The 26,553-nt window shown below is 42.7% G+C and overlaps 1 protein-coding gene across 1 annotated transcript; it reads left to right on the forward strand.

Annotated features, from left to right (window-relative positions):
- The first annotated feature begins 17,216 nt into the window (after positions 1-17,216).
- LOC123449571 (alanine--glyoxylate aminotransferase 2 homolog 1, mitochondrial) lies at positions 17,217-20,608 on the forward strand. Its single transcript, XM_045126844.1, has 9 exons — positions 17,217-17,700; positions 18,137-18,367; positions 18,481-18,651; positions 19,044-19,187; positions 19,336-19,515; positions 19,598-19,823; positions 19,948-20,061; positions 20,143-20,229; positions 20,328-20,608. Exons 1-9 carry the CDS (start codon positions 17,458-17,460, stop codon positions 20,369-20,371), a joined length of 1,440 nt encoding a protein of 479 aa, XP_044982779.1. The 5' UTR covers positions 17,217-17,457; the 3' UTR covers positions 20,372-20,608.
- Positions 20,609-26,553: the final 5,945 nt, after the last annotated feature.

A 26,553-nucleotide genomic window follows, 5' to 3' on the forward strand; every position in this document is an offset into this window, starting at 1 on the left:
GAGAGGGCACGACAGCGGCAGAGCTTGACGAGGGCGCGACGGTGGGGCTCGAAAGGGCACGGCGGCGATGGAGCTCAATGAGGGCACAACAGTGAGGCTCGAGAGGGCGCGTCGGTGAGACTCGAGAGGGCACGGCAGCGGTAGAGCTTGACGAGGGTGCGACGGCGGTGGGGCTCGAGAGGGCGCGGCGACACAGGAGCTTCACGAGGGCGCGACGATAGGGCTCGAGAGGGCGCGGCCGTGGACCGGCTTAGGTTACCCGTCCGTGCACCAAACCCAGGCATTTGGAAAAATTTAAGTGGGCCGGTCCAACACGGAGTAGCGTGTGTGCGTGTTGGCATTTTTTTCGAACGAAAAAATTAAAATGGGTCGGCCCATCAGGCGAATCCCAATTAACACGGTGCGACGGTAGCCACTAGTTAGCTAGCGCTTTTCCGGGAGCCTCCCAGCGAGCACCCCCGCGCGTCGTCAGTTGACGCGTTTTCAGCTCCCGCCACAGGTCGCGCTCGAAGCGCTCCCTCCAGATTTTGTTTTTTAAACTTTTCACACGCGTTTTCTGCTTTTTAGAACAAAAATCTGATTTTCTTTTGTTTTTGTTTTTTACCGGTCATTCTTAGCTTTCTCACAAAACAAATATTCAAAAAAAAGTAAAAAAATGTTTATTTACGAGAAGCAAGGTTTTGCTTTTGTGAGAGGCACGATTTTGTCGTGCCTCTTAAAAACGGAAAATGCGTGTTTTTTTGCGTGAGGCATAATTTTGTTTCCGCGAGAGGCACGGTTTTGCCACTGCGAGAGGCATGGTCGTGCCTGTCGAAAACGAAAAAAAAACATGTTTTCTTTTTTTGCGAGAGGCACTTCGAAAAAAAAACATGTTTTCTTTTTTTGCGAGAGGCACGATTTTGTTTTCACCAGAGGCACGATTTTGCCTTCGTGAGAGGCACTGTTATGGCTCTCAGAAAAGGAAAAAAACCCGAGGTTTTTTCGCGGGAGGCACAATTTTGCCTTTGTGAGAGGCGCGCCTCTCAGAAAGGGGGAAAATGTTTTTCCGCAAGAGGCACAGTTTTGCCTTTGTGAGAGGCGTGCCTCTCCGAAAGGGGGGAAATGTTTTTTCGCAAGAGGCACGATTTTGCTTACGCGAAAGGCACGGGTTTGTTTTCGTTAGAGGCACAATAGTGCCTCTCAGAAAGGAAAAAACACACGAAAAAACTCGTTTCTGGTTTTTTCTATCGCGAGAGACACGGTTTTTTATCCTATTTTTTATGAGAAAACAAGTTCGTCAAAATCTACCAACATGGGATCTAGTTTTGAAGATGACGACGCAAGAAATTCAACAATGAAAACGGTTTGTCGCTACATGGGAAGGTGAGAGTGATCTAAGAGATAAAACGTTTCGAAAATACGAATGTACGGAAAAAGGAAAACTTTCATGATGTGACAAGTGACATGCATGCAGTGTGCCATCACACCTGAGATGTGAGAGTGATCTTTGAAAGATCACGACGTGAGGGTTCGATTTAGATCGGATTTACATAATTCAGGGTACAATCGATCGGGATTTTAATTTGAGGTTCATTCCACCCGACAAATATAGTTTAAGCTTTAAATTATTATTTTTTCATTTTGCAGAGACATGTCGCTCTCTCGTCACGAATTCGGAGTAGCATGCTCTCCTGCGGTACACCAAAAACGCCAAAAGTGTATTCCACATCACAGCTGGCTTGGCAATTTATTGGGCACACATGTTATCGTACCGCCGATAGATACACACGTCTCTTTCCTTGCTGCCGTGTAAGTATGCACGTGCCGGGAGCAGCAGTAAGCTAGAGACCTAGAGCACCAGCTACTTTTTTGTCAAGGTGATATGGACGGCCGGGGTGGCGGTGGCGACGGTGCTACATTCCTGGGAAGACGAAGCAATGTCAAGGCGTGTTCCGTTCTTCCCGGGTGAAACACTGAGACAGAGCAAAGGTAATCGTCGTGCGTGTTGCAATCAAACAGCGCCCAGGGAAAAGCCCTAGCGTCAGAAACTTAACGGATCAGCCGGTCATGTCACCCCGTACCAGACGTCGGGATCTTGACGTCTTGCACGTAAACCAGACGTTGTTGGCGTCAGAAAAAGAGGTTAGATTCGAATTTTTTTTGAAAACGAGATCAATTGTGCATTTTCTTTGCCCCATAGATTAAAACAGAAAAATTGTCCCAGCAATACATGTATAGAAACTGCTTCTCCTTGATAAAAAAAACTGCTTCTCTTGAAAGCAAAATGTGAACACATGCGGAAATTTGCCTTTTGGAAGCATATGCTTCTATCCACCAAAAATTATTTCCTGTAAATGTCAAAACAAAATTGAAAAACAAATCGATGTGTTCATTGTCACATCGAGACGATACCTTCAATTTATTAGGGGGAAAGCTTAAGTATTTTGATATGTGAAAAAAAAAACAAATCGAACGACAAATGTTACACTCATTTTTTGTTTATTTTGCCGATGAAGCACCGTCATCACATTTCGCATGAAAAATGACAAGCACACTTGTTACACTAACAAGAACATCTAGATAAAAGAAAAAAATTAAACCTTGTTTAATATTTATTTTAAACTTATTGTTTATTCGGAAGCATACTCACCCCACAGTCGAAGCGGCCCTCCCGAACACATCTATGAATTGTCTGGCCTTTATGGCCCAGGATTCCTTGCCTTACCATGGAGTGTGCTACTATCTGTCACACATAGCAAGATGCAAGGAACAAGGCAAGCGCCAGAGGACCGGCCCAGCTCGTGCGAGGCAACAACTTTTTTTTTTCTGTTTTTTCACGTTATTATTTTTCAAATATTACTTTTACTTCCCAACATTCTAAATAAACGTATTACAAAAATCAAATTACAGAAAAAAGGTCAATCACCCATTTAAAAAATGTTAGATATGTATAGAGAAATATTCTTATGTATACAAAAAATTACATTGTGTACGAAAATAAATTGATCATGTATTTAAAATTTTAAGTAATCATTTGAAAAACAAAATATTAAGACATAAGTTGAGATACGCCAATATATAATTTTAAAAGCGTTAAATGTGTATATAAATGTTGATCATATATTAAACAAATGCTAATATTGCATTTCAAAAATACTATAAGCATTTTAAAACGTTTCAAAAATATTTTCTTTGTATACAAACATGTTAATCTTGTATTTAAATTTTTTTAATCATGAGTTAAAGTATGTATAGAAAAAAATTTGACTGTGTATTACATGAATATTGAATACATATTTAGAAAATATTAAATATATATTGAAATATGGTTTCGATGTATACCAAACCATAGAATGCGAAAACAAACATGGGAAAAATTAAAAACCAATGAAAACCGAAAAGAAAACAAAGGAGACCAAAGAAAAAACAAAACGAAAAAAACAAAGAAACAAGTGCGAAGGAATGTAAAACATTGAATATCATTAAAGAAACAAAGGAAAACAAAACAAGATAGTTAAAAACCAAAAAATTAAACAAAAAAGAAAAAAAGGGCAAGCAAGAAAATCATGAAATAAACAAAAAGGAATATAATAAAAGCAAAAGAAAACACCAAAAAAGTATAAGAACAAAACAAAGAAACCAAAGAAAATTGGATAATAAATAAAAAAGAACAAAAAACAAACGAAAAACTTCAGCTAATAGTCTGATGACAGAACGAACTGAGCCAGCCCATAGGCATGCCCGCTACAAGAAAGCTTCAGGCGATATGGATGCTAGTCTCGCTATAAGTGAAGCTTGAGTAGGTCCGTCAGGGCTATGTATTGTCGTACTAATTTTCATTAAGGCCCGCCAAGGCCATGTACCGTCGTTTGACTACTTTCTATTGTTTGAATTGGTTTCTTTAGTCTTTTCATCAAGTCCTCTTTTTTGTCATTTTTTCATTTTATTTGTTCGCCCCTTTATTTTCATCGGTTTTTTACATTGTTCCAGTGTTTTCTTTGGTCTACTTGGTATTTCATTTCCCTTTTTATTTTCCTTTTTATTTGTATTTCCCTTTTTCACAGAAAATGTATATTTTTATTATACATCAAGAATATTTTATATATATAACATTTCATAAATACACGGTTACAATTTATTTATATTTATCTTCCTGACTTATATATATTTCGTATACACCAATAACATTTTTATACATGTTTAACAATTCTTGAATATGTGATTATTATATATTGTTAATATATGTATTAGATGTCTACTTTTTTCATATACATATTAAACATTATTTGTATACATATTAAAAAATATACTACACTATTAACATTTTTCTAATATTTTTTATATGTACTTTTTCCATATACATTATATATTTTATATGCTAAGTAACATTTTTTGATACACATTTACATTTTTATACACTCTAGCACATTGTGTAGTAGTTGTAAGGAGGTTGTTCATTAAAAATCAATAGTTATTTGATGTTATGAACAAAAGGCTAAACTTCTGCTATGAATAGGATGTGTGTTCTCAATATTTGATAATAAAATTGACCGTCCATAACATTGATGCTAAATGTCACAAGACTAAAAGAATAGCACATATGTGTGGCACTACATTTAGTCACATTGGAGATAACCGCATGGAAAAAATCACATAGTGATGGATTTTGAAGTCATTTGATTATGAATCATTTGACAATGCAACTTTCGTCCTAATAGTGAAGTGAACTAAAATATGTTCAAAGGCCATAAAGAACAAGCAACATAATAATTGGAAACATGCATATTGATGTGTGTAGTTTAATAAGTCTTGTTGCCAAGCAGTGGATTTATGTATCTTTAAAAAATGACTCGATAGATTTGAGACGTAAATATGGATTCTTTGAAATGTTTCAAAATATTTTCGGAATGAAGTAGGAATTATCGTAACAAGAGAGTTATGTTTCTACAATTGGATTGGAGAAAGAAAATATTGAGTTACAAGTTTAACGAATATTTGATGAGTTATAAAAAGAATTTTATAGCTTGCACCTCCTAGAACACTACTAAGGGTAGAGTGTTTTTGAGTAGACGTAATCAATCTATGTTTGACATGGTAAGATCAAAAATGGTATTAACTCAATTGTCAATATACTTTGATTGTGATGTTTTAGCGATTGTGTTGTTTACACTAAAAAAGAGCACCGTCAAAACTGCTGAAATGACACCATATAAGGTATGAAATGATAAGTGTTACTTTGTTGGTTATCCCATATTGGCTGGTTATTCCTTTACGACTACGCCAAGACAAAGTGTTTTGCCACAGAGTGCAGAGATTTTTGAAGAAAATATTTTCTGCAAAAGAGTGTGTGGGAGGACAATGGAACTCGATGAGATTACAGAATCTTCATAATCAGGTCAAAAAAATGCTAGAAGTGGTTCTAGAATTTTCTACAGCGACTGGTATGAAAGCCTCTACATGAGATATAGAGACTTATGTTGAACTTGCGGCTGGACTATATAGGTTGAGGACAATTCGTGCAAACCTTCATGGTGCGTAGATGAAATATTGTTGACACAAACAATGAACTTATGATACACACGGAAACGTTGATGGGTCCTAACTCCAAAAATGGCTAAATGCCAAAGTAATGTGAGATAATATCCGTATACCTGAATCAAGTTTAGAACTTGATGAACCCTCTAGAAGACTTAGTCTAATGTATAGTAATGGATCGATAAATTGGAAAGGATAAAAAAGTTCTATAAAGCTTGAATTGTTGCAAATAGTTTAATATAAGATCAAGTAATTTACTAAATGAGATTGTCTCATCATGACAATACTTAAAAGTCAGTTCAGGTTAAACTAGCAATTACTACATATTTCAATTATGAGATATAATAGATGGAGATCAAAAGGATTCCATGAGATGGAAATAGAACCAAGGTTGTATATTTTATATGGTCCAAGATATTTTTGTCAATTCAGAGGATACTTGTAAGTGTGCAAACTCAAGAGTTTCTATAATGGACTAAAGCAAGCATAATGGAGTTGGAATTTTTGTTGTGATGAAATTGCCAAATAATTTTATTTCATCAAGGATAGCAAAGATGCTTGTATTTACAAGAAAGTAAGTGGAGCATGATAATATTTCTAAACACTGTGTGTGCATGACATGCTGTTGGTTGGAAATTATATAAAACTCTTGACACGAATTAAGACTTTATTGAAACTTTTAGTAAAGTACTTAATTAAGCAATGTAGTCATGTTATTATGCATAATAATCTATGCAGATAGTAGTGTCTAATCGGGCTTAAACAAAATACATATTGACAAAATACTAAAGTACTTTAGTATGAAGAACGCCAAGAAGAATTTCTTGTCAATGTCATGGAAGAAGTTTTAAGCCAGAATCGGTATCCTAAAATACTAATAAGTTTTAAGCCACAATTTAGGACAAGGTGAATTGTAGTGGGTATGATGATCATAGAAAATAAATCGAGTTGAAAGGACCAAGGAAATATGGGTTTTCCTCTCAAAACATGGTGATTTCGCTCCGCGAACGATGAAACATCTTAGGTGACGGTTCGATTATGAAGAGTGTGTATGACTACATTAGCTAAACCTCCCCAAATATTTGCCATATTACATTGAGGCCCTACCAAGGCACCACACAAGGTATCATGTTTTTCACACATGTATTTTCATTTTTCTAGAGTAAAAAATCCAATAAACGACACATATATGGTTGCCTCTTCCCACACATGTCTTTTAATTTTTTATTAATTTCCTGTATAATAGATGGGGTGTTATTCAATGCCATAATTAAGCTTTTTACAACCCCTTTTTACATTATTTTTCATCCATAGATTGTCGGAAAATGAATTATAAGCACAAAAGGCCTAGAAAAATGCACATAAAAATAGATATAGTAAACGAGCCTGAAAAAATGACAAATTTGGACACGGTGTATTGTAATGGACATGATGATCGTAGAAAATAAATGAAGTTGAAAGAACCAAGGAAATATGGGTTCCTCTTTTAAAACATGGTGATTTCGCGCCCCGAACCATGAAACATCATAGGTGACGGTTCGATATATGAAGAGTGTGTATGACGACATTAGCCAATAGTCCCCAAGTATTTACCACATAATATTGAGGTCCTCCCAAGGCACCACACATGGTATCATGTTTTTTAGTCATGTTTTACATTTTTCTAGAGTCAAAAATCCAATAAACCACATATATATGGTTTCCTCTTCCCACACATTCTTTTAAATTTCTATTAATTTCCTGTAAAACAGATGGAGTGCTATTCAATGACATAATTATGATTTTTAAAACCCTTTTTAATATATTTTTATGCATAGATTGTCGAAATTTAATTATAAGCACAAAATGGCTAGAAAATGCACACAAAACCCTAAATATAGTAAATGAGTCCGAAAAATGACAAATTTGGACACGATGCATCGTAATGGGTATGGCGATCGTTGAAAATAAATCAAGTTGAAAGGACCAAGAAAATAAGGGTTCCCCTTTCAAAACATGGTGATTTTGCTCCCCAAACCATGAAACATCATAGGTGACGGTTCGATATATGAAGAGTGTGTATGAAAACATTAACCAAACCTCCCAAAGTATTTCCGAGATCATATTGAGGCCTGCCAAGGCACTACACAAGGTATCATGTTTTTCACGCATGTTTTCCATTTTTCCAAAGTTACAAAAATAATAAACTACACATCTATAGTTGCCTCTTCACACACATGTCCTTTAAAATTCTTTTAATTTCCTGTAAAATACATGAAAATTTATTCAATGGCACAAATATGATTTTTAAAACCCTTTTTGAACACTTTTTCATGTAGAGAACATTCAAACTTGAATTATAAGCCGTAAATGCCTAAAAAGTGCACATAAAAGCCTAAATAGAGTGAAGAAGCTCTAAAAATGTCAAATTTAAACACGGTGCATTCTAGCGGGTATGTTGTATTTTAGAAAGAACATCATGGGGAAACGATCAAGGAAGTATGGGTTTCCCTTGAAATATGCCATTTGTTTGGGCAGACGATAACTTTGTGAAGACCGTGTGCCTTTTGGTACCGTGTGCGTTCACCATATTTTGCTGTGTGTTTTGTTTGGCCAGAACTCCAGCCACAAAGATCGCACATGCGCACCGTAGGATGCACCGCGATCGAACGGCAATCCACAACTCTCTCATCACACCCGCAGTCGAACAAAAACTTGCAATCAAATATATACAATGATATTAATCGCACACATTATCTGTTTACGAACCGTTTCCTACGCAGACCCTCAACCCCAGCCCTCTCCCCATTCGTCCTCATTCGCACTGTTGTATAGTTGCTTGAGCACGCACAAAAGTACAATATATATAGATAGCCCAACCCATACAATTGACATATTTGGCATGCATGAACAATTTAATTGAGCATTTACATGCTTAAATTGGTACAATGCATAGTTGATGGAGTAATTTACAAAATATTAGCTCGCTATTTTACATCAATATAATACATATGAACTGTGCACGCACAAAAGTGCTACTGCCCCTAACACCGACCCAACACGCATAGCTTCCATCGTCCATCGATATCTGATGACCCACAAGTATAGGGGATCAATCGTAGTCCTTTCGATAAGTAAGAGTGTCGAACCCAATGAGGAGCAGAAGGATCTGACAAGTGGTTTTCATCAAGGAAATATCTGCAAGCACTGAAATTGTCGGTAACAAGTGATTGTGTGGTGAGATGATTCGTAGCGAGCAACAAGTAACAAAAGTAGCAACGGTGTAGCAAAGTGGCCCAATCCTTTTTGTAGCAAGGGACAAGCCTCGACAAAGTCTTATAGGAGGAAAACCGCTCCCAAGGACACACGGGAATTTCTGTCATGCTAGTTTCATCATGTTCATATGATTCGCGTTCGTTACTTTGATAGTTTGATATGTGGGTGGACCGGCGCTTGGGTACTGCCCTTACTTGGACAAGCATCCCACTTATGATTAACCCCTCTCACAAGCATCCGCAACTACGAAAGAAGAATTAAGACAAAGTCTAACCATAGCATTAAACTAGTGGATCCAAATCAGCCCCTTACGAAGCAACGCATAAACTAGGGTTTAAGCTTATGTCACTCTAGCAACCCATCATCTACTTACTACTTCCCAATGCCTTCCTCTAGGCCCAAATAATGGTGAAGCGTTATGTAGTCGACGTTCACATAACACCACTAGAGGAAAAAACAACATACAACATATCAAATTACCGGACGAATACCAAATTCACATGACTACTATTAGCATGACTTATCCCATGTCCTCAGGAACAAAAGTAACTACTCACAAAGCATAATCATATTCATGACCAGAGAGGTAACGAGTAGCATCAAGGATCTGAACATAAACTCTTCGACCAAATAATCCAACTAGCATCAACTACAAAGAGTAATCAACACTACTAGCAACCTTACAAGTACCAACCGGAGTCGGGAGATGGAGATTGGTTACAAGTGATGAACTAGGGTTTGGAGATGAGATGGTGATGATGAAGATGTTGATGGTGACGAGTCCCCTTCGATGAGAGGAGTGTTGGTGATGACGATGGCGACGATTTCCCCCTCCAGGAGGGAAGTTTCCCCGGCAGGATCGTCCTGCCGGAGCTCTAGATTGGTTCTGCTCAAGTTCCACCTCGTGGCGGCGGCGATTCCACGAAAAAGCTCCTCCCTGATTTTTTTTCTGGACGAAACCCTTCATATAGTAAAAGAGGGGGGCAAGTGGGCCTGCAGGCTGCCCACAAGCCCTCATGGCGCGGCCTGGGGGGGTGGCCGCGCCGTGCAGGCTTGTGGCCACCTGCACGCCCCCTCTCGCACTTCTTCAGCCCAGTATTTTTGATAAATCAGGAAAAAAATCCTCGTCGATTTTTACGGTGTTTGGAGTTGCGCAGAATAGGTATCTCAACTTTGCTCCACTTTCAGGCTAGAATTCCAGTTGCCGGCATTCTCCCTCTTCATGTAAACCTTGCAAAATAAGAAAGAAAGGACATAAGAATTGTACCGTGAAGTGAAATAATAGCCAAAGAAGCGATAAATATCAACATGAAAACATGATGCAAAATGGACGTATCAATATCATATCGTTCCTTATCTCAGGAGGACACGAGGTCGCCAAGTCAATGACGTACACCTTGATCGATCGAGGCAGGGTCAGCCTCGACGTTAGTGATCGCCGATACTACCTCAGGCGCAGATCTCACGAGGACTGCCGCATAGTCCGTCGGGTCTTCCTACATCGTCCCGGCGGCCGACGAGACCCTGACCATCACCAATGCCGCAACAATGGCGCAAGTCCTCCCCGGCGTCTGGAGCTGCGTCCTCCTTCATCTGGGACATAAGCATGTGCATCATGCGATGGTCATTGTCGTAGTTGTCCTTGCGGCATCGGCATCGAGGTTCCTGCTCCGCCGCCCGCACCATCCGACGCACTCTGCCCTTGAAAGTGCATGCTATGCCCCTAATTGTCTTTTGGTGTTAATGACAACACATACATAGGAAACTAATCCTATTTGTTGAGTGTATCTCAGGACGGCAAGTACTTTAGTAGATTAAGATTTATGTGCCAAAGGTTGCCTGAAAAGATTGGTGATGTATATTTCGAGAAGACTCGGGATTAAGAAGAGATGTTGTAGAATAGTCTTTTGAGTTTACTGATATTGAGTATAGGGATCCCGCACTATTAAGAGGGGATCACAGGCTTTGCGATAAACTTGCTCATACCACATCTCTACAAACATATCAAACACCACATACTGTCCACTGTCTACAATTCAATATATGTCCAATTAACTCGGACATCCGGCTCCGTCCGGACGTCCGAGGGCCAGACATCCGGTTCCCTCCGGAAATCCGCAGCCAGACACCAGTAGTATGTAAGGCTTATATCTCGGAAATCCGGCTCCCTCCGGACGACCGAGGGCCGGACGTCCGGCCAAGCTCCGGAAATCCGGAGGTCAACACCAGTAGAATGTGTGCATTATATCTCGGAAATCCGGCTCCCTCCGGATGGCCGACACCCATCGGAAACCCGGAGGTCAACACCAGTAGAATGTGTGCACTATATCTCGGAAATCCGGCTCCCTCCGGATGTCCGAGCGCCGGATGGCCAACACCCATCGGAAATCCGGAAGCCACCACCAGTAGAACTTGTGTTGTATAACACGGTCTTCCGGGCCACTCCGGACGTCCGTATGCTGATGAATTCAAATATGTTCACGCACATCTACAGGCCTCGGACGACCGACCCCTGTCGGACGTCCGGCCGCTGATGAATTCATAAGAGTTCCAGTCATGCCTACAGGTCTCGGACGACCGGCCCCTGTCGGACGTCCGGCCCCTCACGGACGCCCGGACTTCCGACAAGTGTCGGACGTCCGGACCCTGTGTGACTTATTGCACCTCCAACGGCTGGATTTCACTCCACACTATAAATACTCTTCTCCCACCTCGTGAAAGGGTGTTCAACACAGCTAAGACACACCCAAGAACACCTTTCCTCTCACTCACTCTTGTCTACACCAAATCCTAGATCCCAAGAGCATTTGTGAGTCCTTTTGAGTGTTGTTCCAATCAAAAGATAGATCGTCTCCCTCTCCTCCTTCCCACCAAAGTGATTTGTGATTTGAGCAAGTTTTGAGCAATCCCCGTGATCTTGTTACTCTTGGAGGTTGGAGACTCCTAGGCGGTAGGAGTCTTCGGAGAGGAATCAAACCATTGTGATATCCCTCGGAAAGTTTGTGAAGGTTTGGAAGCCACCTCAAGGCTTACCACTAGTGGTTGAGAAACGCCTTCGTGGAGTTATATCAAAGGGAGAATAGGGTGAGCCTTCGTGGCGTTGGTGTGCCTTCGTGGTAACATCCGCCCCTCTAACGGTGACGTAGCTTCCCTCCAAGGAAGTGAACATCGGGATACATCCTTGTCTCTCTCGGAGTTTCGGTTATTCCTAACCCTAACTCTCTACTTGTGTTAATCCTTATTACATACTTGTATTTGCTTATTGTTTACCACTTGCCTTGCTTCACTCCTAATAGCTTACTCTTTGTCATTGCAATTATTAGGCTTACACTTATATTCCGCACTTTAGCCTAAAATTGCCAAGTAATTATTAAAATTTGGATTTGTACCTATTCACCCCCCCTCTAGGTCCATCTCGATCCTTTTCAGCCCTGATTCCACAATATCGCCCGCTGGCGATCCCTAGCTGCTTTCTAGACGACCCTGGCTAAACTGCTGGCTTGTTCATGCTGTGATTCTTGCCTCGTCTGGCTGTCATCGAGAGAGGTAGCGGCATGGCCGTCGACTCTCAAGCCGACCATCACGCCGGCAACCTCGGTTCCATCGTCTCCCAACTCCATCGTGTCATCGGCCATTTGGGTCTTGATGGTATGTGTGGGAACTAGCCGTGGGATCATTGAATTGCCGCCGCTGGCCATCGCTATGGTTATTTATAGCTAGCTGCTACCAAGGGGGCTCGGGATTTTATAATTGACCGTTCTAGCTCGCACTTGCTCTTGCGCGGGAAGCATGTTCATAGTTTTTGGATTATTTTCGGTGCACACATAATCACACACGCAACAAATATAGCAACTATGTGAAATCGTGTATAGGTTCATACATAAATATCACCACTTTTCGCTCTCCATTGTCTATTTCCCCTCTTGCAGACCCCAAATCTGACCTTTTTCTTCCCACTGTCCTCGCCTCCACAAAATCCTCAACATTACACATGTCATTAGAATCTTAGCCCCGCCTCTCCATGGTAGATAGCGCGCTGTTGAAAACGTCCGCACACATCTCTCCTGAACCTTTTCATTATGTGGAAGAGGCAACACCTATGAACACTGCCCTTGAAAATAGCAGGAACAACATTTTTCATTGCAACGTCTTGGTCTGTAATGATTGACAAAGGAGCTTTTTGATGCATGCAGTCCAGAAATGTTTTGAACAACCACTCAAATGTGTCAAATGTTTCATTGTTCACAATAGCACAGGCAAACAAGCAATTGAGACCATGTCAACTGATGCCAACAAAAGGTGCAAACGATAGATTGTAACGATTTGTCTTGTATGTTGTGTCAAAACTCAAACAATCACCATAAAGCTCATACATTTTTCTGGAGTAGCCATCTGCCCAGAATATGCACAACACCTTGTTGATGTCTTCATCAGCAACTTTGAAAGCATAGTAGAAATTTGGATCCTCCTTCTGCTTGTTTCTAAAGTACTCAAGCACCTGTATCATATTGCTCTTGTCATTTTCTCTGTTTATGGTTGTCCTCACATTGCTAACATATTTCTTAGTGTAGGGTGCATTGCTGCCACACACGTAAGAAAGAATGGCCATAATCTTCCTAGTGGGCATATGCACTAACTCGAATGTTCGGATGAACAACTTCTCCTGCTGTGTCATATGCTTGTGTGATCTTAAATATTTGGACTCGTCTGGAGGGCTTAGGGTGTGGTTGTGTTCCAGATCAATAGTTGTGACAAACCAAACTTCTCCTTTTCGTGTTGCAACCATCTTAGCCTGACACCTAGTTATTTCAATGAAGTTTTTCCTCTTCCTTTTCACCTTCTCAGGCGGGGAACCCCTGTTATCTCTTGCTTCTTGAGTTGTCTCGTTTTTTCCTTTCTTCCAGCACATCCTCGCTAACAACTTTTCCTGAGCGGTTGCATTTGAAAGTATAATGTGTCACTACCTTGCCATCAGGTTTAGTGGCATGTTAATTGCCTACTTTTTTAATTGCAAAACCACAAATGGCTGCGTACTCATTGTAGAATGCATAGGCAGCTTCATGAGAATCAAAGAGCATGTCCACATATGGGACATGATGGCTGCGAATTTCTTGGCTACAAGTCTGAGTTGCGGCAACACTATCATTTTCTAGAAACATCAAAATGTCCTCTTGTGAAAGTTGTTATATATTCCCATGTTGCCCAGCACCACCTTCTTGTTGATCAGCACATTCAGATACATTCTTGTTTTTTTCACATGTACATGCTTGTTCAGAATTGTCTGAATCACCATCAACACTCATGCCATCAGTGAAACTAGGACCATGGCTCGAACCAGCAGGAGATGTATCATCACCAAAATGTTCAACAAAAGTATTGCCTTCTGCAAAACTATCTTGATGGCAAAAACCAGCAGCAGCTTCATCAGCATGAATGGCGAAATCATCGTCTAATTCATCATCTAGGCCATCAAAATCCAAATCATCGTCTTCACTATTGTGTTCTGTGTATCTAGAGTGGTAGCTACTGCCCGCGTATTCTTGAGTTGTGTTGTCATCCCAGCTCCAACTAGGGAAACCTTCTGCCCCAACATCAACATTTTGTGTTTGCTGCCTTTTTGTTGTTCGGCCAATGTTGTTATGTTCTTCCAAGCGTCCATATCGTTCAGTCACCATGAACATGCCATTCTGCATCATCAATAACAGAATCAGTATCATTTTTTGCTGACATGGGGCATAAGAGACCGGTCAAATGTACACATGTAAATCAAACAATTTTACCTCATGATTAATTCCTCCACCAGGATCTTCTTTGTGCACAATTTTTTTGGATCATCTTTGTGCACCAATCCCACCCTGTCATGAGTAAACATGTTATGCAATTTCCATTTTTCAATTGTTTGACATTGTTCTTTTTTGCCTTATACATGTAAAAGTATATAAAAAAGCGACTTCTTTTACGGTACCTCTTGACTGGCAGCCATCAACAACTATGTGTAACTTAAGTTGCTACCTACAAGGAAATCCATATCCTGCATTTATGTTTTACTCTTTTTTGCATGTTAGAATTTGAATTGGAATGGAGTAGAAGATTATATACATCAAAGCACGGAACTTAAAGAGTATTTTTTTCAATCAAGCAAATACCTGCGGTGCAAATGGACTTGAAGGTGGTTGGAGTTCCAAATCTACGCCAGCTTGTTGCTACAGAACACGTTGGACATTAAGGCATGGTTGCTGGAGCAAACAAAGTAATGTTTTACATCAATTTCTTAATCTTTCTTTTTTTCACAAGGACTTGTAGTTACAATCTAACAGAATATTTTGTTTCTTCTATTTGTTTTCTACCTTACTTGAATAGGGGTCACGAAATTGTGCGGAGCTGGAGCATCAAAATTCAAAAATATTTGTTCCAAAGGGACTCTCTAGTTGGAGTAATCAGTATTTTCTGCCTGCTACAAATAAAACTATCAGTGTGGACCCATCAGTTAACAACAAGGTATGGTTGCTTCAAACAAACAAAGTCAAAATCATATTTTCTGCATGATACAAATAATTTTTTTGACTACTGTCTTTCCATGTGTCAGTCTGCCAAAACAATATGTGTAATACAAGAATTGTGTCCTTGAGTAAATGTCAAGAACACAAAAAAATATATAAACTGTCAAGAACAAGTGTTTATATATGCTACATAAAGTGGCCAGAAAACATACCTACAAAAATGTTTATGAATTACTAACCATCCTTGTATTACCAGATTTACAGTTCTTTCTACATCTTTGGTCAGACTTAACAAGGTATCTCTTTTTTTCGCATCAGATGGCATCTTAAGGCAGACACAGTTTTTGCATGCAAAAGTGATGTGAAAAAAAAACATGCTTGCCCATCAGGAAACTGTCATACTACTCCAAGATTGCTGTGGAAAAAACAGAGTTTAGTAAGATTTTCAGATCCAAAACGAAGAGGGGAAAAAGAACTTCAAAATTGGACAGCTCCATATGGATCCATCGATGGAGTAAAACCACCCTGGTGAGCTTGTTTTCCTTTTCCTTTATCCATGCTATTGTTCTTGCTTGTGAATTTCTTCCATGTCATAGCACAACCACCACCTTGCATGGTTTAGGGAGGGAGGGAGGGGAAAGTGGGGGAGGGGGTGAGGGCTAGCGTGTTCTCTCTCGTGGGTGGGATGGGTTCACGGGGTTTACTTGCCAGATGAAGAAAGAACTTTCAGGGTTTAGAAAAGTTACCTGTCGTGTAGCTACATAATGGGCTGTTTTTTTTTCTGTGTCCAAATCTCAAGCCCAGATCTAAGAGGTAAAATAGGCCCAACAAATAAACACAACACAAACAAAGCCCAAATGACAAATCCATCACGAAGACATTACATCGCAACGTGGAAGCGACCGAAAACGGACCTAATCTATTTGGGGTCACGTGAGTCAACCGAGACTTCGCCAAGTCTTAGTCGACTTAGGCTGGTTGTAATGAGAGTATCATATACTAGTATCATGCATATGATACTAGTGTATGATACTACACCCGTAATGCATAGTATCATATGTTAGTATCATAAGATATGTCATTTATTGTTATGCATAACACATAGTAGCACAACATTTAATATGATACGGTATCATAATATGATACTCAATCATCTTTTTCTTCATTTCAGATCCAAAACGAAGAGGGGAAAGATAATTTCAAAATTGGACAGCTCCATATGGATCCATCGATGGAGTAAAACCACCTTGGTGAGCTTGTTTTCCTTTTCCTTTATCCATGCTATTGTTCTAGATTCTGAACTTCTTCCATGTCTAAGCACACTCCACCTTGCATGGGGTTAGGGACGGAGGAAGGAGAAGAACGAGGGAAAACTGGGAGGGGGTGAGGGCCGGTGTGTTCTCTCTCACTGGTGGGATGGGTTTAGGGGGTTTACTTGCAAGATGAAGAAAGAACTTTCACGGTTTAGAAAAGTTACTGTCGTGTAGCTACAGAATGTACTGTTTTTGTTATTTTTTTGTTTGTGTCCAAATATCAAACCGTGATCTAAGAGGTAAAATGAGCCAAACAAATAAATACAAACAAACAAAACCCAAATAACAAATCCATCACGAAAACATTACAACGCAACATGAAAGCGATAAAAAACGGACCTTATTTAGTTGGGGTCACCTCAGTCAAGACTTCGCCAAGTCTCAGTCGACTCATAGACTTACAAAGGCCTTTTCTAATAAACACATATGGTGTCACCACGCAAGCATGAGCATATCCACCCGCTCAACACATATGGTGTCACCACGCAAGCATGAGCATATCCACCCGCTCACGAACCCCGACGAGATTCCTTCTCGCGTGGCCGCACGTCAGTGACACGAGCGGCCGTCAGACAGCCCGATCCCGCACCGATAGTTTTAAGTTTCTCGTGGCGCATCACTATCGGAGTGACGGAGCCTGAACCTTTTCCACGTCACTGCCAACTACGGGCGAGCCCGTGCCAGCCGCCATTGGCACCACACCAGCACCCCTCCACTCCACCAGCACCAGACGGACGTCAAGACCCGTGCCAATCCCACACTCCACTCTCCTTCCCACCCCACCTAACCACCCCCGAGCTAATCCAGCTCCGTCTCCCTCGCTGTTCTGTTGTAGAGCACCACAGCTCCTGCCCCTAGCTAACTGACCCGGGCTCATGGCCGCCTCGCTGCTTCGCCGCGCGTCCGCCGGCCGCGGGCGGTGTCCCTCGCCGGCGGAGGCGCTGCGGAGGCTGGTGTCCTCGGAGGCGGCGCCGGAGCAGGCCCTGCCGCGGCCTCTGCCGGAGATGCCGCCGTTCGAGCACCGGCCGAGCCCGTACGCCGGGATGGGCGGCGCGGAGATCCTCGAGAAGCGGAAGAAGTTCCTCGGCCCCTCCCTCTTCTACTACTACCAGAAGCCGGTACATACATCGTATACATATCCTCTGTTGCTTCGTATAAAAAGACGAAATTTGTGCTTGAAAGCAATCCTTTATCCTTTTAGTAGGAGAATAAATAAATTTTGAAGTAGGGGATGTTGTATGAACTGCATCAATCATCAGGTAAGATTGGGTTTCGATATATTTTGCCACTCCCATCACCGTCTCGCTCACACGCTGTCACGGGGCCCACATGTCAGTGAAACATCAAGCGACCCATTTTTTCTTTTTGAAGGCAATAGATATCAAGTGATACCTATTAAAACGCCGCTAAGTAACAGTGCCAAATTCCCAAAGGCCCTGATCAAAATCAATGGCACTATGTGTGAAATAGTGTGGAAGATGTCTGAAATACTTATGGCAGCATATATATAAAATTGTAGTACCATCTTGATTCCATTCTGTTCTGTATTCGCAGCTCAACATCGTCGAAGGGAAGATGCAGTACCTATACGACGAACAAGGCAGGAGATACCTTGATTGCTTCGGAGGCATCGTCACGGTGTCATGTGGCCATTGCCACCCTGATATCGTCAACGCCGTGCAGGAGCAGACCAAGTTGCTTCAGCACACCACCACCATATACTTGCATCATGCCATAGTCGAGTTTGCCGAGGCGCTTGCATCCAAGATGCCAGGCAATCTCAAGGTAAAGAAATACTTCCGTCCTTCGGTGGCTCAGTGCTACTACAAGTTACAGCATGGATGGACTCAATGACGAGAAGGGAGTGTGAGTGTCGCATGTTTTGGGATGGTATGCAGGTTGTGTACTTCGTCAATTCCGGGACGGAAGCGAATGAATTGGCAATGTTGATGGCTCGGCTGTACAGCGGGAATCTCGGTATGGTTGCTTTGAGAAATGGATATCACGGTGGGAGTGCTGGAACAATAGGTCTCACCGGTTTGCAGACGTGGAAGTACCCGATTCCTCAGGTATGTATCTGATTGTTAAGACATACAAAATAACATAGATTCTCAGTGCAAGTCTTTTTTTCCAGTTCAATTGATGTACTTGAAAAGATTGAACTATTGTTAGAATTCACATTTTGGCGATGCTAAAATTAACACTGAAGCACAAAAGTATTTCGATATCCGTATTTTTTTTGTCAGGTGCATTATGGGCTTCATCTCGGTTAGTTAATCCACTCAAGTTGTGTGCAATGTGTTGTCGTAATATAATGAGTGCCCCTTATTCCTTTTCACATAAAAAATAAAAAAATGAGGGGAGGCAACCTATAGTGCGTTCTTGCGCATTGTTTCAGTATGACCATCTGTAGTTGTTTAAATTCTTTCTTTTGTATGAGCCATTTATTTATCAATCGCAGGGTGAGATTCATCATGTCATGAATCCGGATCCTTACCGTGGAGCTTTTGGGTCTGATGCTGCAGCTTATGCCAGGGAAGTCGAAGAACATATAAATTTTGGCAGTTCAGGAAGGGTTGGAGGTTTTATCGCAGAAACTTTCCAGGTATGACCAATTTAAAGTTGTACATTATACTGTAAAAAACTTATAATATAGGTTTTATCGAGCTTTTATCCGGGTTTTTTTCTTATACGGGTGAATCCAGACGAACGTACTCATATATCAGCTTTCCGATGAATGAACATGATTGCAGGGTGTAGGAGGTACTGTTGAACTAGCTCCTGGATACCTGAAGTCAGTCTATGATACTGTCCGGAAGGCGGGTGGTGTCTGTATAGCTGATGAAGTCCAAAGTGGTTTTGGCCGTACTGGAAGTAACTACTGGGGATTCCAGACGCAGGACGTCATCCCTGACATCGTAACGATGGCAAAGGTTCGAAAAACTCTGCCTCAAAGGTTTCATTATGTTGACAGTATCATTTCAGTACTAATGATTTTTTTTTCTTTATTTCTAGGGAATCGGTAATGGTCTACCACTCGGTGCAGTTGTAACAACTCCTGAGATTGCTAGCGTGATGGCTCAGAAGATCCAGTTCAACACATTCGGTGGGAACCCAGTCTGTTCTGCTGGTGGATTGGCTGTGCTTAAGGTTCTTGACAAGGAGAAACGCCAGGCGCATTGCGCAGATGTCGGCACTCACTTGGTGGAACGTCTGAAGTCGCTTCAGCAGAAGCATGAAAGTAAAGTTTCCCATCTTTTGGTCCATTTGAAGTAGTAACCATTTCAGTCAACTATTTGATTTTGGATTCGACTTGATGTAATCGGATCGATGATTATCCATCCCTTGGCCTTGCTTCTGCTCAGTCATTGGAGATGTCAGAGGAAGAGGGCTGATGCTTGGGGTGGAGCTCGTCACTGACAGGACGGAGAAGACACCGGCCAAGGCTGAGACCGCTGTTCTGTTTGAGAAACTCAAAGGTAATAGCCCACATTCCCTACCTCCATGATCGCGAAATGTTTAAATCTACAGCCCCTCATATGGTTCTCTTGTTCTACCAGATCTCGGCGTTCTACTCGGCAAAGGCGGTCTGCACGGCAACGTCTTCAGGATAAAACCACCGATGTGCTTCTCCAAGGACGACGCAGGTCAGTGGCTCCAACTATCTCCACAAGATACCCGTTGCTTTCTGCATTGCTTGTAGTCGTAGAGACTGACTGACCGGACAACGGATCGGATCCTGCAGATTTCTTGGTGGACGCCATGGACTACGCCATGTCAGGGTTCTGAGGACCATGAACGTTCTCGCGCCTGCTCCTGAACAGTCGCCGGGCGGCGGCGCGGAATGCATGAATGCTGGTAGCATGGTACGTGCTCATCGCTGGGATGCGTCACTGCGTGTTTACACGCAACGCATGTGTATGTAATGCGTGTTTGCACTGCTTGCCCGTGTGGCTATATGGTCGTGATGGTGGAACACAACCCCTACACAGGGATGAATAAATGAAGGGGGGAAAGCATCAGAAATGCGCAATGTGATGTCTGGCTTATCTGCTGTTGTTTTGCAGGGATATCTGAAACGAAATGATCAAATGGTAGAAGTTGTAATCTAAATGTTTTCCACGCTCGTTCTCAATGATCATATCGTGCATAATCACGCAAGTAGTCGTTATCTATCAAAGGATCTTTTTATCCCAGAATCTAGATGGTCCTCACACAATAGCAAATTGAGATTGCAAAATCCCGAAAGCCCTCTCAACATCTTTTCTAGCGGCCGCTTGTGCATTGTGAAAGATGAGTTCTTTCTTACCTTCGGGTTTCGCAGCCGGCCTAACAAATGTATTCCACCTTGGGTAGATCCCATCGGTAAGATAGTAGCCATAGTTGTATGTGCGGCCATTTGATTTGAAGGTCACTGGTGGTGCTTCTCCATTTGCTAACTTGGCAAACAGAGGTGACCTGTCGAGCACGTTGATGTCGTTGCAAGATCTAGGTATCCCAAAATATGCATGCCAAATCCATGTTTCATGATCGGCAACTGCTTCAAGAATGATAGTGGCATCCTTCCCATGACCCTTGAATTGTCTAGGCCATGCTTTTGGGCAGTTCTTCCATTTCCTATGCATGCAATCCACAGACCCGAGCATACCTGGAAACCCTCGAGCTTTGTTCATCTCCAAAAGCCTCTGAGTGCACTGAGCATTGGGTGCTCTCAAGTACTATGGACCAAACACTTCTACCATAGTCATTGCAGATTGCTTGACATAGAAGATAGCAGTGTTCTCTGCCATCGCCAAGTTTTCATCAATGTAATCTGCCGAAACACCATATGTCATCATGCGCAAAGTGGCAGTGACCTTCTATTCATTGATATGGCCAAGCAACCCATCACAGTTCCTTCTCTACTCGAAGGCTGGATTATGCTGCTTCACGGAATTGTAAATATGGATGAACGAGTCTTTCGACATTCTGAAATGACGTCAAAAGTAATTCTCCAGGAAATAGGTTGTGACCCAAAGTAGTTGCGCATCAACCGTTTGTGTGCATCAATCCGTTCTCTTCAAATGAATGCACGACCATAGAAGGAACCACCATGTTTTGGCTTCTCCCCCTTGTGCATGGCCACTAGCATAACAATGTCCTCTTCTTCATGCAAATCAAATTCCTCGTCCAACATGAATCATCCATGAATGAGGAGTCAACCGAGCTCATCTACAATGCAGACAACCACCATCAAACATACTATCCAATCCCAATTTAAATCATCAAGTTTCATCATTTTTTACCTTGGGGAATTCTCTCGAACACCTTGTGTGCGGGGTGGAAGACGATGGCCGGTGGTTGGATTGGTCGATGCTGCGGACGGTTGTGGACGGCAGCGTAGAGGAGAAGGGAGCACGACGGCCAGTGGAGCAAAGCTATATGGGCTGTCGGACTGCCGGAGTCGGCGAATCCAACCGCAGATGGTTCCCAAAATGGCGGTGCCGGGGCGGCCACGAGACGCCCTCCGGCGAGGGAGGTGACATAGGCTAGGGCAGCGGAGGGCGACGGCGGCGATTTGGGGCGACGGCGGCGACGGCGACGGTGTCTTGGGCGGTGCCGGCGGCGACTTTCGGCAGCTGGTACTCGGCCACGGGCAGGTGGTCGTGAGGCGGAAGGGGAATGAACTCACGGTTGGTTGTTTGGCGAGTGGCCGCGGTTTTATATCAGTTGTATCTCATGATGTAAATTTGCATCACGAAGTTTTCATTTTTCACATCTCCGGGAGGCGGTGATGTAATTTTTTTACATATGGACCATCTGTTGGAGTATCGTTTTTGCTCACAAAGATCCAAAAGTCAGGTACTTTTACATATGGACCGTGTATTGGAGATGCTATAAGTACGGTTGCTGACGAGGGTTGCTAAATCATCACGCATCCCAGAGAGCCAATTCGGCTCACGCACTATGGTGCGGACAAAACTGGGAAACGACGAGGCACTGGTGGGTGGGGCCATGTCAACGACGCATGCGTATTTACGGGCATAACATAGATTAGGCCGAAACACGCCATCTCATGGACGCGTAACGACGCCATGAGCGGGTGACGGCTCAGAGTTGGACGAGGAGGTGGCGGTGAACGATGCAGTCCCTGAAGTAGATCCGGGGGCGCTGGCGATCACGGAGGAAGCATGTGGCCCATCAGAACCGGAGTTGGAATATGTGTGCACGCGCAAGATGGGAGGGTAGCCCGATCGAAGGATGACGATCCAGCGAGTCCATGAGAAGGAGGAAGAAGCATAGGCTGAGAGGGTGCTCGCAGACCCGGAGATGGAGTGTCAGCGGCGTGGTGTGAAGGCGAAAACACGCGGTCCTAATGGACATGTCCCACCTAGAAGAGGCATCGTGGAAGGTGCAGCGCAAGGCGAGGCAGAGGCGGACGCGCTGACTGCAAACAGGAGCACACGCTCGTCGAAGCGAATGTGCCGTGACGAGAGGCCTGATCGAAGCACCGGTAGCTGCACTGGTCGGAGGAGTACCCGAGGAATACACATGCGAGAGAGCGGTGATCGAGTTTGTGGCGGGCGATGGCGGGTGTGTTTGGGTAGCAGAGGCAGCCAAAAACACGAAGAAGAGAGTAGTCAGGCGCAACTCGAAGGAGGAGCTCGTGCGGCGTAGTGGATGAATTGGCACGGCACGACCTGCGGTTCAAAAGGAAGGTGGAGGTGCCGAGTGCCTCGTCCCAAAGGCGGCGCGGCATGGAGGAGTGAAAGAGAAGGGAGCGAACTCCATCATTAAGCATCCGCAAGATCCGCTCCACTCGGTCGTTTTGCTTGTTAGATGTGTATAGTCCATTTTCTTTATATCCCCATTGTATAAGGGGTTTCTTGCCTTTTACCACATGCATAAGTATTTTCCATTGCCCCCTATGAATGTCAGTTTCTCATTCTCTAACATGGTATCAGATGCCCGGTTTTCCCTCCCGCACGCTGCAGCTCTGTGCGCTCTCTGCCTCCCCCGTCGTCGTCGCTGTTGCTAGACGCAACTCCTACCTCGCCGCCGATCGCCCTTGCCCTGCCTCACTCGCTGTTAGCCGACCCCTGCTTGGCCTCGCCCGGATCTGCCGCCAGCAGTCTATTGATAACCCACAAGTATAGGGGATCAATTGTAGCCTTTCTCGATAAGTAAGAGTGTCAAATCCAACGAGGAGCTAAAGGTAGGACAAATATTCCCTCAAGTTCTATCGACCACCGATACAACTCTACGCACACTTTACGTTCGCTTTACCTAGAACAAGTATGAAACTAGAAGTACTTTGTAGGAGTGATAGGATATGTTTGCAAGAAAAGAAAGAACATGTAAATAAAAACTAGGGGCTGGTTAGATAAAGAAACAATTACGTTAGTTTAACGAGTGTGGAAAAGTGGTGGTAGGAGTTGTGGAATTGTCCCTAAGCAATTGACTACATTACTAGACCGATAGCAAGTTTTATGTGGGAGAGGCCACTACTAGCATGTCATCCCTTACTTGGAATTCTATGCACTTATGATTGGAACTATTAGCAAGCATCCGCAACTACTAACGTTCATTAAGGTAAAACCCAACCATAGCAATAAGATATATTGGTCCCCCTTCAATCCCGTATGCATCAATTTCTATGCTAGGCTGCAGCTTCTGTCACCCTTGCCCTCCAATACATAGTCCTATCAACATACTACTAACCCTATGGTGTGATCCACGCGCGTGCTCATATGATGGGCACCAAAGGACAACAAAATAACCACAAGCAAATTAAACCAATCATAGCAATTCATCAATCACCGATAGGACAACGAAAATCTACTCAGACATCATAGGATGGCAACACATCATTGGATAATAATATGAAGCATAAAGCACCATGTTCAAGTAGAGGGTACATCGGGTTGCGGGAGAGTGGACCGCTGAATATAGATGGGGGAAGGTGATGGAGGTGTTGGTGAAGATGACGGAGGTGTTGCTGTAGATCGCCGTCACACGATGATGTCCCGGGCGACGTTCCGGCGCCGCCGGGAGAGAGGGGGAGAGAGCCCCCCTTCTTCTTCTTATTCCTTGACCTCCTCCCTAGATGGGAGAAGGGTTTACCCTTTGGTCCATGGTCTCCATGGCGGCGGAGGGGCGAGAGCCCCTCCGAGATTGGATCTCTCTCTGTGTCCTTCCGTTTCTACGCTCCCAGATTCTGGCTTTCACCGTTTCTTAAATTCCCGGAGATCCGTAACTCCGATTGGGCTGAAATTTTAACATGATTTTATTCCAGATATTATCTTTCTTGCGGCGAAAGAAGGGCCCCAACCGCCTTAGGGATTGGCCACAAGCCCGCTAGCCGTGCCCTAGGGGGGGTCGCGCCTCCTGGGCTTGTGACCCCCTCGGACATCGTTTCACGTTGATTCTTCTTCTCAAAAATCATAAATATTCCATAAAAAAGGTTTTTATTGCGTTTGGACTTCGTTTGGTATGGATATTCTGTAAAACAAAAAACATGCAACAAACAGGAACTGACACTGGGCACTGGATCAATATGTTAATTAGTCCCAAAAATAGTATAAAAAGTTGCCAAAAGTATATGAAAGTTGTAGAATATTGGCATGAAACAATCAAAAATTATAGATACGATGGAGACGTATCAGCATCCCCAAGCTTAATTCCTGCTCGTCCTCGAGTAGGTAAATGATAAAAAAGATAACTTTTGATATGGAATGCTACCTAGTATAATCTTGATCATATAATCTAATCATGGCATGAATACTAAAACACGAGTGATTCGAAGCAATAGTCTATCATATGCCATAAAGACAATAATATTTCAAGCATACTAACAAAGCAATCACGTCTTCTCAAAATATCATGGCCAAAGAAAGTTATCCCTACAAAATCATATAGTCTGGCTATGCTCCATCTTCCCCACACAACGTATTTAAATCATGCACAACCCCGGTTTTAGCCAAGCAATTGTTTCATACTTTAGTGTTCTAAATTTTTTCCAACTTTCACGCAATACATGAGCGTGAGCCATGGACATAGCACTATAGGTGGAATAGAATATGGTGGTTGTGGAGAAGACGAAAAGGAGGAGATAGTCTCACATCAACTAGGCGTATCAACGGGCTATGGAGATGCCCATCAAAAGATATCAATGTGAGTGAGTAGGGATTGCCATGCAACAGATGCACAAGAGTTATAAGTGTATGAAAGCTCAAAAAGAAACTAGTGGGTGTGCATCCAACTCACTTGCTCACGAAGACCTAGGGCAATTTGAGGAAGCCCATCATTGGAATATACAAGCCAAGTTCTATAATGAAAATTTTCCACTAGTATATGAAAGTGACAACATAGGAGACTCTCTATCATGAAGATCATGGTGCTACTTTGAAGCACAAGTGTGGTAAAGGATAGTAGCATTGTCCCTTCTCTCTTTTCTCTCATTTTTTTTATTTTTATTTTTTGGTGGGCTTCTTTGGCCTTTTTTATTTGGGCTTCATTGGCCTCTTTTATTACTTCCTCACATGGGACAATGCTCTAATAATGATGATCATCATACTTTTATTTACTTACAAACTCGATATTTAGATTAAAATATGACTCTATGTGAATGCCTCCGGCGGTGTACCGGGATGTCCAATGATCTAGCGTAGCAATAACATCAAAAAACGGACAAGCCATGAAAACATCATGCTAGCTATCTTACGATCATGCAGAGCAATATGACAATGATGGTGCGTGTCATAATAAACGGAACGGTGGAAGTTGCATGGCAATATATCTCGGAATGGATATGGAAATGCCATAATAGGTAGGTATGGTGGTTGTTTTGAGGAAGGGTATATGGTGGGTGTAATGCAGCGGCAAAAGTTGCGCGGTACTATAGAGGCTAGCAATGGTGGAAGGGTGAGAGTGCGTATAATCGATGGACTCAACATTAATCATAAAGAACTCGCATACTTATTGCAAAAGTC

The sequence above is a fragment of the Hordeum vulgare genome, chromosome 4H (genome assembly GCF_904849725.1).
Source record: "Hordeum vulgare subsp. vulgare chromosome 4H, MorexV3_pseudomolecules_assembly, whole genome shotgun sequence".
Taxonomy (NCBI): domain Eukaryota; kingdom Viridiplantae; phylum Streptophyta; class Magnoliopsida; order Poales; family Poaceae; genus Hordeum; species Hordeum vulgare.

What these genes read in the sequence shown, in the direction of transcription:
- LOC123449571 (XM_045126844.1), top strand. Translation starts at nt 17,458, where the DNA reads ATGGCCGCCTCGCTGCTTCGCCGCGCGTCCGCCGGCCGCGGGCGGTGT. An exon ending in AGATGCCAGGCAATCTCAAG is followed by an intron (nt 18,368 to 18,480) that starts GTAAAGAAATAC and finishes GATGGTATGCAG; the next exon opens with GTTGTGTACTTCGTCAATTC. An exon ending in GCTTCAGCAGAAGCATGAAA is followed by an intron (nt 19,824 to 19,947) that starts GTAAAGTTTCCC and finishes GCTTCTGCTCAG; the next exon opens with TCATTGGAGATGTCAGAGGA.